At 35.7% G+C, this 15,378-nt stretch overlaps 1 protein-coding gene across 3 annotated transcripts in view; it reads right to left on the reverse strand.

Annotated features, from left to right (window-relative positions):
• The window catches only part of igsf9ba (immunoglobulin superfamily, member 9Ba), a 337,710-nt gene that overhangs the window by 68,105 nt on the left and 254,227 nt on the right, over positions 1 to 15,378 (reverse strand). For all 3 annotated transcript variants that reach the window (XM_061973182.1, XM_061973181.2, XM_061973180.2), the window contains exon 13: positions 11,967 to 12,142. In XM_061973182.1, the coding sequence (XP_061829166.1) occupies positions 11,967 to 12,142 (176 nt within the window). The remainder of the gene's footprint in view (positions 1 to 11,966; positions 12,143 to 15,378) is intronic.

A 15,378-nucleotide genomic window follows, 5' to 3' on the forward strand; every position in this document is an offset into this window, starting at 1 on the left:
AAATGCTCTGTCATTCACAAACAAGGACAGGGTGAGGGTCACCACTTTGTCAACAAATGCCTGAGCAAATTGTCTTAACAGTTTAAAAATAACATTTCTCAACCAGCTATTGCAAGGAATTTAGGGATTTCAGCCATTAAATGTTGCCACTTTAGCCGCAAATTTCCGTAAAAGCTGCCGCGAATTCAGGCGTTTTAGGCCGAGACAATCACGAAAAAAAATACAACAACACCCCGGAGAGACTGACAAAAACAGAAAGTAGGGGAAAAGTAAGCAATACATTTATTTATTCATGCACTGACTTTTCATATTAAATTGTGACCAACAAGTTATGAAATAATATAATAGCACATACTTGTGTGCTATTATATAAAAGCTCAGACATAATAGCAATAAGGCTATTATATATATATATATATATATATATATATATATATATATATATATATATATATATATATATATATATATATATAAAAGCCTTTTATATGTTTAATAATATACAGGTATATAAGCTGTTCATTATGCCTCAACGTATACACCAATATGTATAATTATATATATATATATATATATATATATATATATATATCTCCTGATGATTGAGGGAACCCCCTCATGAAACAGGCCTGTAGAGATGAAATAGTCTTGTGATTTTTTTCCCACACATACATATATATATATATATATATATATATATATATATATATATATATATATATATATATATACACACACCGGTATATATTATATATAATACCTTTACAGTATAAGCTGTATATTATTTTCCCATTTATGTTGAGGTTAAGGTTAAATTGAACATTTAAAACAATGATAGATAATTCATAAAAATCACAAGTTGATTCAGTGTCATTGAAAAACAAATAAGCCATAAAATGTTGCCACTTTTGCAGCAAATTTTCGTAAAAGCTGCCGCGAATTCAGGCGTTTTAGGCCGAGACAATCACGGAAAAAAACCAACAACACCCAGGTTGTTGTTGGGGGTTTTTTTCGGTTTATTTCTGTATTTGTCAACTGACAAATACAGAAAAAAATATGAAAAAAACCCAAAAGTAGGGGAAAAGTAAGCAATATATTTATTTATTAATGCACTGACTTTGCCCTGTTCTTGTTTTGTTCACTACATTCTTGTTTAAATCCTAAATACGGTTTAAATTGCATGCAGCCCTTTCATAGGATGTGACTTGATAGCAGCACCAGTGTAATATTTGACACCTAAGACCCACTAGAGGGCAGTATACTCCATCTACGGTCCGTAATATCATCAAAAGGTTCAGAGAATCTGGAGAAACCACTGCATGTAAGCCATGATATTATGGACCTTCGATCCCTCAAAAAGCGACATCAGTGTGTAAAGGATATCACCAGATGGGCTCAGGAACACTTCAGAAAACCACTGTCAGTAACTACAGTTGGTCGCTACATCTGTAAGTGCAAGTTAAAACTCTACTATGCAAAGCGAAAGCCATTTATCAACAACACCCGCTGGGCCCGAGCTCATCTATGATGGAGTGGAAAAGTGTACTGTGGTCTGACGAGTCCCAAACGTTTACTGAATGTTGTTAAAAGGAAAGGCCATGTAACACAGTGGTAAAAATGCCCCTGTGAAAACTTTTTTGCAATGTGTTGCTGCCATTAAATTCTAAGTTAATGATTATTTGCAAAAGAAAAAATAAGTTACTCAGTGTGAACATTAAGTATCTTGTCCTTGCAGTCTATTCAATTGAATATAAGTTGAAAAGGATTTGCAAATCATTGTATTCTCTTTTTTTTAATTGCACAAGCGTAAAGGCCATTTTCTTTAACGCAACGTGTTAACGAGCGTGTCGGGAACCGATAAAGCCATTACCATCACTTTTAAAGCCATCAATACGTTGATGTCTCCGGTGTAAATGAGGTCATCGGTCCACGTCTCGCCGAGGCATCGATTTTAAAGAGCAGGAATCTTTCTTTCTCACTGCGCTGACATATCACGCAGGCCTTGTGCGCGTGTCCTTGAGCTATGAGGTTACTTCAAAGCATTAAGATTGTAGTGATGCAACTGTTATTACTTGGTACATTCATTTAGAACCACTCCACATTTGCCATGTCATGTCCTGTCCTACACAGGTGACCACATTGCATCCAGGTTGCTATCACACTCACTACTAACTTTAATATGAGAGCTGAGGGTCGACAAAGATTTAATGGCCTCTACTCATAAACAAACAATCTTTCTGTCGGAATAATTGTATCTAAGTTATCACAAAACGTTGTGTTTCAATGAGTTCCCGGCGAGCAGACAAAAGCTGTCTTTGATCTTACCAAGCAAAAGGCTTGTAAAACTCCACTGCGTAGAATGGGAGGAGACAGGAAGGGGTTCGGTTTCTCTGATGTATTATAGATATTGTCTTGACCCAAGAACTACAAAGCTGAGGGGAATCATGGCCTGACTCCTCTCAAGGCGACCTCTTCTTTGAACTGTTTTACGACCTTTTCTTTGAACTGTTTTGTAATCAAAGGCGATGGCTGTTTATGACCCCCGTCCCTTAGAATCAGCTGTTGCCATGTAATCAGGGAAAGTCCAAATAAAAGAGGGGGCGTACAATCTTTCGTCAGAGCGTGGTGGAGACTTTACAAGAGTAGAGTCAAGACGTTTCTCCTCAATTGAGCCAAATTTGTAATTCTGTCTCTGTTTAATTCCTTGCTTCTTTGTCATCAGTGTTTGAACCTGACACTTTTTTTTTTATGATTCATTACCATCGAGTGTATGCAATTGCATTTGGTGTCTGTTTTCGTACTTTATTAGGTTTCACATAATAAAATGGAAGATTGAAGCGTGTGTGTATTTAATTTGACCTGGCCACTTCATTAGGTACACTTCCACAATCTAATGAGAACCACGCTCGGGTTGTATAAAAATGTGCCTTTACAAAGATATTAATGTTACATTTTAATGGTAATGTTTTTATTCTATTGCTAAATGTTTTGGTTTTTTTGCATTTGATAATAAAGTCCTCACATTACCTGAGGGCACACGCCAAGGTGATCAATAAAGATACATCTAATCGTATCTGATCTACTTATTATTGTGGTGAGAGTTTGCAATGGTGTATAACAGGGATGTCAAAGTGGTTTTCATTGAGGGCCACATGGCTGCCATCAGAGGGCCACTTGTAACAGAGAATAATGTTTGAATTTGCCTCTGGATTTCATTATTAATTATATAAATTGTTTTAAGTACAATGTCTATTTTACAGTAAAAACTTCACATTTACAAAATGTTACTGTAAAATGTAGTGTTTTATTTTTATTTTTTACAACTGTCAGAATAATTGTATCTAAGTTATCACAAAACTTTGTGTTGCCATGAGTTCCCGGCGAGCAGACAAAAGCTGTCTTTGATCCGACCAAGCAAAAGGCTTGTAAAACTCCATTGTGTAGGATGGGAAGCAACATGAAGGTGTTCTGTTTCTTTCATGTATTGTAATCAACAGAAAGATATTGTCTTGACCCGAGATCTACAAAGCGAAGAGGAAGCAGGACCTGACTCCCCTCCAGGGACATCTTCTTTGAACTGTTTTACGACCTTTTCTTTGAACTGTTTTGTAATCAAAGGCGATGGCTGTTTACGACCCCCGTCCCTTAGAAACAGCTGTTGCCATGTAATCAGGGAAAGTCCAAATAAAAGAGGAGGCGTACAATATTTCGACAGAGCGTGGTGAGACTGTACAATTGAGCCAAATTTAATTCTGTCTGTTTAATTCCTTGCTTCTTGTCTTGTTTAATTGATGTCATCAGTGTTTGAACCTGACAACAACATTTTACGGTAAATGGAAAAACACTACCACTGTATTTTGGGGGGGTTTTTTACGTAAAAAGCTGGCAGCTCAGTTGCCAAAATGTTTGTGTTAAATTTACATTGATTTTTACAACATTATATTGTTCATGGAAAAACAGTACAAGTTATTTTTTTTTAGCTTCCAGTTTTTCTACCGTAAAAACAAATGTACCGTCTTTCCATTTACAGTAATACACCGTTAAAGGCAACAAGCGTAGATTTTACAATACAAAATTGGCAGCTCAGTCAACAGAATTTTAACGCAAAAAAACAGTAGTAGGTTTTTTTTAAATTTACAGTAATATGCTGTAAAGAACGACGTAAAATGTATTGTCATTTTTATTCATTTAATGGGTATTTTGCTGTAAATTTAAGTATTTTTTATTTATTGTGATTTAGACAAAAACATGTTTGGAAAGTATTTAATTATATTTATATAGCACTTTTCTCTAGTGACTCAAAGCGCTTATACATAGTGAAACCCAATGTCTAAGTTATATTTAAACCAGTGTGGGTGGCACTGGGAGCAGGTGGGTAAAGTGTCATGCCCAAGGACACAACGGCAGTGACTAGGATGGCGGAAGTGGGAATCGAACCTGGAACCCTCAAGTTGCTGGCACGGCCACTCAACCAACCGAGCTATGCCTCCCCAAGTATGAAAGTATATTGTAATATTTGTTGCAATATTGGATACTATTAAAAGTTTAACTACGGTTGGTCGCTACATCTGTAAGTGCAAGTTAAAACTTTACTATGCAAAGTGAAAACCATTTATCAACAACACCCAGAAACTCATCTAGTCAGCTATTGTTAAGTTAATGTCTTTGCAGTCTATTCAATTGAATATAAGTTGATAAGGATTTGCAAATCATTGTATTCTCTTTTTATTTAAGAATTATACAACGTGACAACTTCACTGGTTTTGGGTTTTGTACATTCGGTTCCTGTCTAGGGCACTAAGCCTTCTGGGTAATATAGTATATAAACATTTAGCAACATTCCGGCATCCTGACTTATAGTTTACATGTATTTATATATGTATTTAACCTTTATTTTTTTTATCCATGGTGAGGTAATTAAGAAAAATATTTTAATTTGCAATGCTGACCAAGCAAAGAGGCATCATTTACATGTTAGAGATGTTGAAGTGTGATTTGTGTGACAGTCCACGTGCAGGGGTAAACGTGTAAATGAATGTTTATGATGGACAAACACTTTTCAAGCGTAAAATAAACATGGAGAAGTTGTTTCTTTCTGTAATGTTGGATTCATTATCACTGTTATTAGTTACAACTGTTTAAAAAAGTAAGTAATTTGATAATGAGCTCTGAGTATTTGCTTTTACTGCCATCTAGTGTCTAATTTAAAGTATGTGCAGTATAAAAAGAGTAAAGCATTAATATACTATCTGTTGTCCAATTTCTGTTGAGGTTAAGGTTAAATTGAACATTTAAAACCAATGATAGATAATTAAAAAAAATCACAAGTTGATTCAGTGTCATTGAAAAACAAATAAGCCATAAAATGTCGCCACTTTTGCCGCAAATTTTCGTAAAAGCTGCCGCGAAATCAGGCGTTTTAGACCGCGACAATCACAGAATAAAACCAACAACACCCCGGAGAGACTGACAAATACAGAAAGTAGGGAAAAACAAGCAATGCATTTATTTATTCATGCACTGACTTTTCATATTAAATTGTGACCAACAAGTTATGAAATAATATAATAGCACATACTTGTGTGCTATTATATAAAAGCTATAATATAAGATATAATAGCAATACGGCTATTTTATATATATATATATATACCGTATTTTTCGGACTATAAGTCGCAGTTTTTTTTCATAGTGCGACTTATATATGTTTTTTTTTCCTTCTTTATTATGCATTTTCGGCAGGTGCGACTTATACTCCGGTGCGACTTATACTCCGAAAAATACGGTATATATAGGATATGATAGCCTTTTATACGTTTAATAATATACAGGTATACAAGCTGTATATTATGCCTGAATGTACACACCAATATGTATTATTATATATATATTATATATAATAGCTTTACAGTTTATTATTTTCCAATTTCTGTTGAGGTTAAGGTTAAATTGAACATTTAAACCAATGATAGATAAATCATAAAAATCACAAGTTAATTCAGTGTCATTGAAAAACAAATAAGCCATAAAATGTTGCCACTTTTGCCGCAAATTTTCGTAAAACCTGCCGCGAATTCAGGCGTTTTAGGCTGCGACAATCACGGAAAAAAACCAACAACACCCAGGGTGTTGTTGGTTTTTTTTCGTATTTTTTTCTGTATTTGTCAGTCGACAAATACAGAAAGTAGGGGAAAAGTAAGCAATACATTTATTTATTCATGCACTGACTTTTCATATTAAATTGTGACCAACAAGTTATGAAATAATATAATAGCACATACTTGTGTGCTATTATATAAAAGCTCAGATATAATAGCAATACGGCTATAATATATATATATATACCGTATTTTTCGGACTATAAGTCGCAGTTTTTTTTCATAGTGCAACTTATATATGTTTTTTTTCCTTCTTTATTATGGATTTTCGGCAGGTGCGACTTATACTACGGTGCGACTTATACTCCGAAAATTACGGTGTATATATAAGATATAATAGCCTTTTATACGTTTAATAATATACAGGTATATAAGCTGTATATTATGCCTAAATGTACACACCAATATGTATTATTATATGTATATTATATATAATACCTTTACAGTATATTATTTTCCAATTTCTGTTGAGGTTAAGGTTAAATTGAACATTTAAACCAATGATAGATAAATCATAAAAAACACAAGTTAATTCAGTGTCATTGAAAAACAAATAAGCCATAAATTGTTGCCACTTTTGCCGCAAATTTTCGTAAAACCTGCCGCGAATTCAGGCGTTTTAGGCTGCGACAATCACGGGAAAAAAACAACAACACCCAGGGTGTTGGTTTTTTTTCGTATTTTTTTCTGTATTTGTCAGTCGACAAATACAGAAAGTAGGGTAAAAGTAAGCAATACATTTATTTATTCATGCACTGACTTTTCATATTAAATTGTGAGCAACAAGTTATGAAATAATATAATAGCACATACTTGTGTGCTATTATATAAAAGCTCAGATATAATAGCAATACGGCTATTATATATATATACCGTATTTTTCGGACTATAAGTCGCAGTTTTTTTTCATAGTGCGACTTATATATGTTTTTTTTCCTTCTTTATTATGGATTTTCGGCAGGTGCGACTTATACTCCGGTGCGACTTATACTCCGAAAATTACGGTGTATATATAAGATATAATAGCCTTTTATACGTTTAATAATATACAGGTATATAAGCTGTATATTATGCCTAAATGTACACACCAATATGTATTATTATATATATATTATATATAATACCTTTACAGTTTATTATTTTCCAATTTCTGTTGAGGTTAAGGTTAAATTGAACATTTAAACCAATGATAGATCAATCACAAAAATCACAAGTTAATTCAGTGTCATTGAAAAACAAATAAGCCATAAAATGTTGCCACTTTTGCCGCAAATTTTCGTAAAACCTGCCGCAAATTCAGCCGTTTTAGGCTGCGACAATCACGGAAAAAAACCAACAACACCCAGGGTGTTGTTGTTTTTTTTTCGTATTTTTTTCTGTATTTGTCAGTCGACAAATACAGAAAGTAGGGGAAAAGTAAGCAATACATTTATTTATTCATGCACTGACTTTTCATATTAAATTGTGACCAACAAGTTATGAAATAATATAATAGCACATACTTGTGTGCTATTATATAAAAGCTAAGATATAATAGCAATACGGCTATTATATATATATATATACCGTATTTTTCGGACTATAAGTTGCAGTTTTTTTTCATAGTTTGGCCGGGCTCCAGTGCGACTTATATATGTTTTTTTCCTTCTTTATTATGCATTTTCGGCAGGTGCGACTTATACTCCGAAAATGACGGTATATATAAGATATAATAGCCTTTTATACGTTTAATAATATACAGGTATATAAGCTGTATATTATGCCTAAATGTACACACCAATATGTATTATTATATATATATTATATATAATACCTTTACAGTTTATTATTTTCCAATTTCTGTTGAGGTTAAGGTTAAATTGAACATTTAAACCAATGATAGATAAATCATAAAAAACACAAGTTAATTCAGTGTCATTGAAAAACAAATAAGCCATAAATTGTTGCCACTTTTGCCGCAAATTTTCGTAAAACCTGCCGCGAATTCAGGCGTTTTAGGCTGCGACAATCACGGAAAAAAACCAACAACACCCAGGGTGTTGTTGTTGTTTTTTTCGGGTTTTTTTCTGTATTTGTCGACTGACAAATACAGAAAGTAGAGGAAAAGCAAGCAATACATTTATTTATTCATGCACTGACTTTTCATATTAAATTGTGACCAACAAGTTATGAAATAATATAATAGCACATACTTGTGTGCTATTATATAAAAGCTCAGATATAATAGCAATACGGCTATTATATATATATATATACCGTATTTTTCGGACTATAAGTCGCAGTTTTTTTTCATAGTTTGGCCGGGCTCCAGTGTGACTTATGTATGTTTTTTTCCTTCTTTATTATGCATTTTCGGCAGGTGCGACTTATACTCCGGTGCGACTTATACTCCGAAAATGACGGTATATATAAGATATAATAGCCTTTTATACGTTTAATAATATACAGGTATATAAGCTGTATATTATGCCTAAATGTACACACCAATATGTATTATTATATATATATTATATATAATACCTTTACAGTTTATTATTTTCCAATTTCTGTTGAGGTTAAGGTTAAATTGAACATTTAAACCAATGATAGATAATTCGTAAAAATCACAAGTTGATTCAGTGTCATTGAAAAACAAATAAGCCATAAAATGTCGCCACTTTTGCCGCAAATTTTCGTAAAACCTGCCGCGAATTCAGGCGTTTTAGGCTGCGACAATCACGGAAAAAAACCAACAACACCCAGGGTGTTGTTGGTTTTTTTCCGGGGTTTTTTCTGTATTTGTCAGTCGACAAATACAGAAAGTAGAGGAAAAGTAAGCAATACATTTATTTATTCATGCACTGACTTTTCATATTAAATTGTGACCAACAAGTTATGAAATAATATAATAGCACATACTTGTGTGCTATTATATAAAAGCTCAGATATAATAGCAATACGGCTATAATATATATATATATATACCGTATTTTTCGGACTATAAGTCGCAGTTTTTTTTCATAGTGCGACTTATATATGTTTTTTTTCCTTCTTTATTATGCATTTTCGGCAGGTGCGACTTATCCTCCGGTGCGACTTATACTCCGAAAAATACGGTATATATAAGATATAATAGCCTTTTATACGTTTAATAATATACAGGTATATAAGCTGTATATTATGCCTAAATGTACACACCAATATGTATTATTATATGTATATTATATATAATACCTTTACAGTTTATTATTTTCCAATTTCTGTTGAGGTTAAGGTTAAATTGAACATTTAAACCAATGATAGATAAATCATAAAAATCACAAGTTAATTCAGTGTCATTGAAAAACAAATAAGCCATTAAATGTTGCCACTTTTGCCGCAAATTTTCGTAAAAGCTGCCGCGAATTCAGGCGTTTTAGGCTGCGACAATCACGGAAAAAAACCAACAACACCCAGGGTGTTGTTGGTTTTTTTTCGTATTTTTTTCTGTATTTGTCAGTCGACAAATACAGAAAGTAGGGGAAAAGTAAGCAATACATTTATTTATTCATGCACTGACTTTTCATATTAAATTGTGACCAACAAGTTATGAAATAATATAATAGCACATATTTGTGTGCTATTATATAAAAGCTCAGATATACATATATATATATATATATATATGACGTCACTTTCAACCTGAGAAATAACAGCTACCAACCATTCACGAAACCCAACACAACACTCCAATACGTGCACCATGACAGCAACCACCCACCCACCACCACAAAAAGAATACCTACCGGAATTAATAAAAGGCTATCGATGCTGTCATCTAGCAAAGCTGAATTTGACCAAGCAACCCCCCCGTACCAAAAAGCCCTTGATGAAAGCGGATACAATTTCACCCTCACCTATGAACCCACGCCAGGAAACCAGCCAAAAAAGAACAGAAAACGAAACGACATCATCTGGTACAACCCCCCATACAGCAAAAACGTCTCAACTAACATTGAACACAAATTCCTCAATCTGATTGACAAACACTTTCCCAAAGACAACACCCTAAGAAAAGTATTCAACAAGAACAACATTAAATTGAGCTACAGCTGTATGAACAATATACGACAAATCATCTCAAACCACAACAAAACAATTGCAAATGAGCCGTCGGCCCCCGGACAGAGCGACTCCAAAACCAACAAAGGCTGTAACTGTCGAAAGAAACCTGATTGCCCTCTCAACGGGGGGTGCTTACAAACATCAGTTGTCTACCAATCTAAGGTAATACGCAAGGACATTAACACATCCGACACATATGTAGGATTAACCGAGGGAGAATTCAAAACCAGATGGAACAATCACAAGACTTCTTTCAGGAACCAAAACCTGCGGAATACCACAGAACTCAGCAAACACATTTGGGACCTCAAAGACAATAATGTTGAATATTCAATAACATGGCAAATTCTTGCATCCAGCACACCTTACAATAGTGGTAATAAAAGATGCAACCTATGCTTGAAAGAGAAACTGTTTATTATTTACCGTCCAGACCTGTCATCCCTCAACAAGCGCAGCGAAATTGTAACAGCATGCCGCCACAGACGGAAACACCTCCTAGGTAACACATGAGCCAATCACCACGCCCCTACGCCAGCCTGTATCCACCCACTCTGTGCCCTATATAAACCATGGTATGTGAATGCTCCCATTAAAATCTCCTGATGATTGAGGGAACCCCCTCATGAAACAGGCCTGTAGAGATGAAATAGTCTTGTGATTTTTTCCCCCCACACACATATATATATATATATATATATATATATATATATATATATATATATATATATATATATATATATATATATATGAGATAATAGCCTTTTATACATTTAATAATATACAGGTATATAAGCTGTATATAATGCCTAAATGTATACACCAATATGTATTATTATATATATATATTATATATAATACCTTTACAGTATATTATTTTCCAATTTCTGTTGAGGTTAAGGTTAAATTGAACATTTAAAACCATCCATCCATCCATTTCCTACCGCTTATTCCCTTCGGGGTCGCTGGAGCCTATCTCAGCTGCAATCGGGCGGAAGGCGGGGTACACCCTGGACAAGTCGCCACCTCATCGCAGGTCCAACACAGATAGACAGACAACATTCACACTCACATTCACACACTAGGGACCATTTAGTGTTGCCAATCAACCTATCCCCAGGTGCATGTCTTTGGAGGTGGGAGGAAGTCGGAACACCCGGAGGGAACCCACGGAGTCACGGGGAGAACATGCAAACTCCACACAGAAAGATCCCGAGGCCGGTTGATAGATAATTCATAAAAATCACAAGTTAATTCAGTGTTATTGAAAAACAAATAAGCCACTTTTGCCGCAAATTTTCGTAAAACCTGCCGCGAATTCAGGCGTTTTAGGCTGCGACAATCACGGAAAAAAACCAACAACACCCAGGGTGTTGTTGTTGTTTTTTTCGGTTTTTTTTCTGTATTTGTCGACTGACAAATACAGAAAGTAGGGGAAACGTAAGCAATATATTTATTTATTCATGCACTGACTTTGCCAAGTTCTTGTTTGTTCACTACATTCTTGTTTAAATCCTAAATACGGTTTAAATGTCATGCAGCCCTTTTAAAGGATGTGACTTGATAGCAGTACCAGTGTAATATTTGACACCTAAGACCCACTAGAGGGCAGTATACTACGTTGTGACTAAAGGAAAGAATAGAAAAAAGGTGTGGGAGCCAAGTCAGTGGCAGTAAACAGAAAGAAAAAAAGGAAGCATTGATGGCAATCGAAGCAGAACCCACCTGCCGTGTTGACTGTCACAACTTCGCTGAATGGGCCCGTGCCCAATTTGTTCTGGGCCAGCACACTGAACTGGTACTCCGTCCCAGGCTCCAACCCTGGCACCAGCAACCAAGTCTGAGCACCGGAAACCGGCATTGAATGCCAGTCATGTGGACCGAAGTCTATTCTCTTTGACCTGGGGAGGGGAAAAACAGGACGTTATATCAATGTCACTAACATTAATTTAATCTGGAGTCCACAGAACTTTAGTCTGTCGTTTCTACTGTTTGGCTCCGGGTTTATGTTGCAAAGATATTGGCGAGCTTTCACGGGTTGTAAGTTGGAATTTGCACACAAGTGGCCTACTTTGTGCTGATCCACGGGGGAAATAAGGTCACTAAAGCTGGGAAACAATATTACATTCACCTGATTAGCACTCCAAACAACCCCTCACAAATAAAGAGAGGGAAAAGTACATCCCTACTAGTATATACACATAATGTTGGATATAGAGAACATACAAACCCTTTATTTATTGTATCAAAACTACTGAAATTCCACGACATAGTGAATTTGCAAACAGCTAAAATTATACACAAAGCAAACTATAACCTGCTACTTAAGAATATACAACAATTCTTCTCAACAAAAGAGGAGAAATATAATCTTATAGAAAAATGTACAAACCCTGTTTCCATATGAGTTGGGAAATTGTGTTAGATGTAAATATAAACGGAATACAATGATTTGCAAATCCTTTTCAACCCATATTCAGTTGAATATGCTACAAAGACAACATATTTGATGTTCAAACTCATAAACATTTTTTTTTTTGCAAATAATCATTAACTTTAGAATTTGATGCCAGCAACACGTGACAAAGAAGTTGGGAAAGGTGGCAATAAATACTGATAAAGTTGAGGAATGCTCATCAAACACTTATTTGGAACATCCCACAGGTGAACAGGCTAATTGGGAACAGGTGGGTGCCATGATTGGGTATAAAAGTAGATTCCATGAAATGCTCAGTCATTCACAAACAAGGATGGGGCGAGGGTCACCACTTTGTCAACAAATGCGTGAGCAAATTGTTGAACAGTTTAAGAAAAACCTTTCTCAACCAGCTATTGCAAGGAATTTAGGGATTTCACCATCTACGGTCCGTAATATCATCAAAGGGTTCAGAGAATCTGGAGAAATCACTGCACGTAAGCAGCTAAGCCCGTGACCTTCGATCCCTCAGGCTGTACTGCATCAACAAGCGACATCAGTGTGTAAAGGATATCACCACATGGGCTCAGGAACACTTCAGAAACCCACCGTCAGTAACTACAGATGGTCGCTACATCTGTAAGTGCAACTTAAAGTGCAAGTTAAAACTCTCCTTTGCAAGGCGAAAACCGTTTATCAACAACACCCAGAAACGCCGTCGGCTTCGCTGGGCCTGAGCTCATCTACGATGGACTGATACAAAGTGGAAAAGTGTTCTGTGGTCTGACGAGTCCACATTTCAAATTGTTTTTGGAAACTGTGGACGTCGTGTCCTCCGGACCAAAGAGGAAAAGAACCATCCGGATTGTTATAGGCACAAAGTGTAAAAGCCAGCATGTGTGATGGTATGGGGGTGTATTAGTGCCCAAGACATGGGTAACTTACACGCCTGTGAAGGCACCATTAATGCTGAAAGGTACATACAGGTTTTGGAGCAACATATGTTGCCATCCAAGCAACGTTACCATGGACGCCCCTGCTTATTTCAGCAAGACAATGCCAAGCCACGTGTTACATCAACGTGGCTTCATAGTAAAAGAGTGCGGGTACTAGACTGGCCTGCCTGTAGTCCAGACCTGTCTCCCATTGAAAATGTGTGGCGCATTATGAAGCCTGTTGAACAACTTAAGCTGTACATCAAGCAAGAATGTGAAAGAATTCCACCTGAGAAGCTTCAAAAATGTGTCTCCTCAGTTCCCAAACGTTTACTAAGTGTTGTTAAAAGGAAAGACCATGTAACACAGTGGTGAACATGCCCTTTCCCAACTACTTTGGCACGTGTTGCAGCCATGAAATTCTAAGTTAATTATTATTTGCAAAAACAAAATAAAGTTTATGAGTTTGAACATCAAATATATTGTCTTTGTAGTGCATTCAACTGAATATGGGTTGAAAAGGATTTGCAAATCATTGTATTCCGTTTATATTTACATCTAACACAATTTCCCAACTCATATGGAAACGGGGTTTGTAATTTAAAACATTTGTATGCACGTACAACACTTAAGACCTTCAGTATATCCGTCAGAATAATTGTATCTGAGTTATCACAAAACTTTGTGTTTCAATGAGTTCCCGACGAGCAGACAAAAGCTGTCTTTGATCTTACCAATCAAAAGGCTTGTAAAACTCCACTGTGTAGGATGGGAAGCGACATGAAGGTGTCTATTGTCTATTGTAATCCACAGGAAGATTTTGTCTTGACCTGAGATCTACAAAGCGGAGAGGAAGCAAGACCTGACCCCCCTCCAGGCACCTTTTCTTTGAACTGTTTTGTGGCTATAGGCAGCGGCTGTTTACGACCCCCGTCCCTTTAGAAACAGCTGTTTCCATGTAATCAAGGAAAGTCCAAATAAAAGAGGAGGCTTACAACCTTCCGTCAGAGCGTGGTGGAAGACTGTACAAAGAGTACAGCCCAGACGTTTCTCCTCAATGAGCTAAATTGAATTCTGTCTCTGTTTAATTCCTTGCTTCTTTGTCTGTTTAATAGATGTCATCAGTGTTTGAACCTGACAATATCAGTATGTGGAATTAAATGATGGAATGGATTAAGCAAAGAAAATCAAACAAAGTACTAATATGATCCACTTCAAGAAACTCTTCAAACTTAAAGTGTTTACAAAGTACAAAGAAGAAGAACCATGATAAACATTCTGAATTGATCTCATCTATCCATTCATTCATTTTCTAGATAATCTTGCTCATCTCACCATATGAAATATAACTCACTTCACCAATTACAATGGGTAGTCACCTGAAATGGTTTTCACTTCACAGGTGTGCTTGAAGCTCATGGAGAGAATGCCAAGAGTGTGCAAAGCAGTAATCAGATCAAAGGGTGGCTATTTTGAAGAAACTAGAATATAAAACATGTTTTCAGTTATTTCACCTTTTTTTGTTGTTAAGTACATAACTCCACATGTGTTCATTCATAGTTTTGATGTGACAATCTACAATGTAAATAGTCATGAAAATAAAGAAAACACATTGAATGAGGAGAAGGTGTGTCCAAACTTTTGGCCTGTACTGTACATTATTGTCATATCTTTTATGTTTTTTTTGGCTTTTTGAGCACAGTAAGTGCAGCCTCTCTCTCATGAGCGCATCTGTAGTTAACAAAAAAAAGTGGGTTTCACCCTTGTGTGGTGTTCGGGTCTGTGG

The sequence above is a fragment of the Nerophis lumbriciformis genome, linkage group LG17, assembly GCF_033978685.3.
Source record: "Nerophis lumbriciformis linkage group LG17, RoL_Nlum_v2.1, whole genome shotgun sequence".
In the NCBI taxonomy this organism is placed as follows: Eukaryota; Metazoa; Chordata; class Actinopteri; order Syngnathiformes; family Syngnathidae; genus Nerophis; species Nerophis lumbriciformis.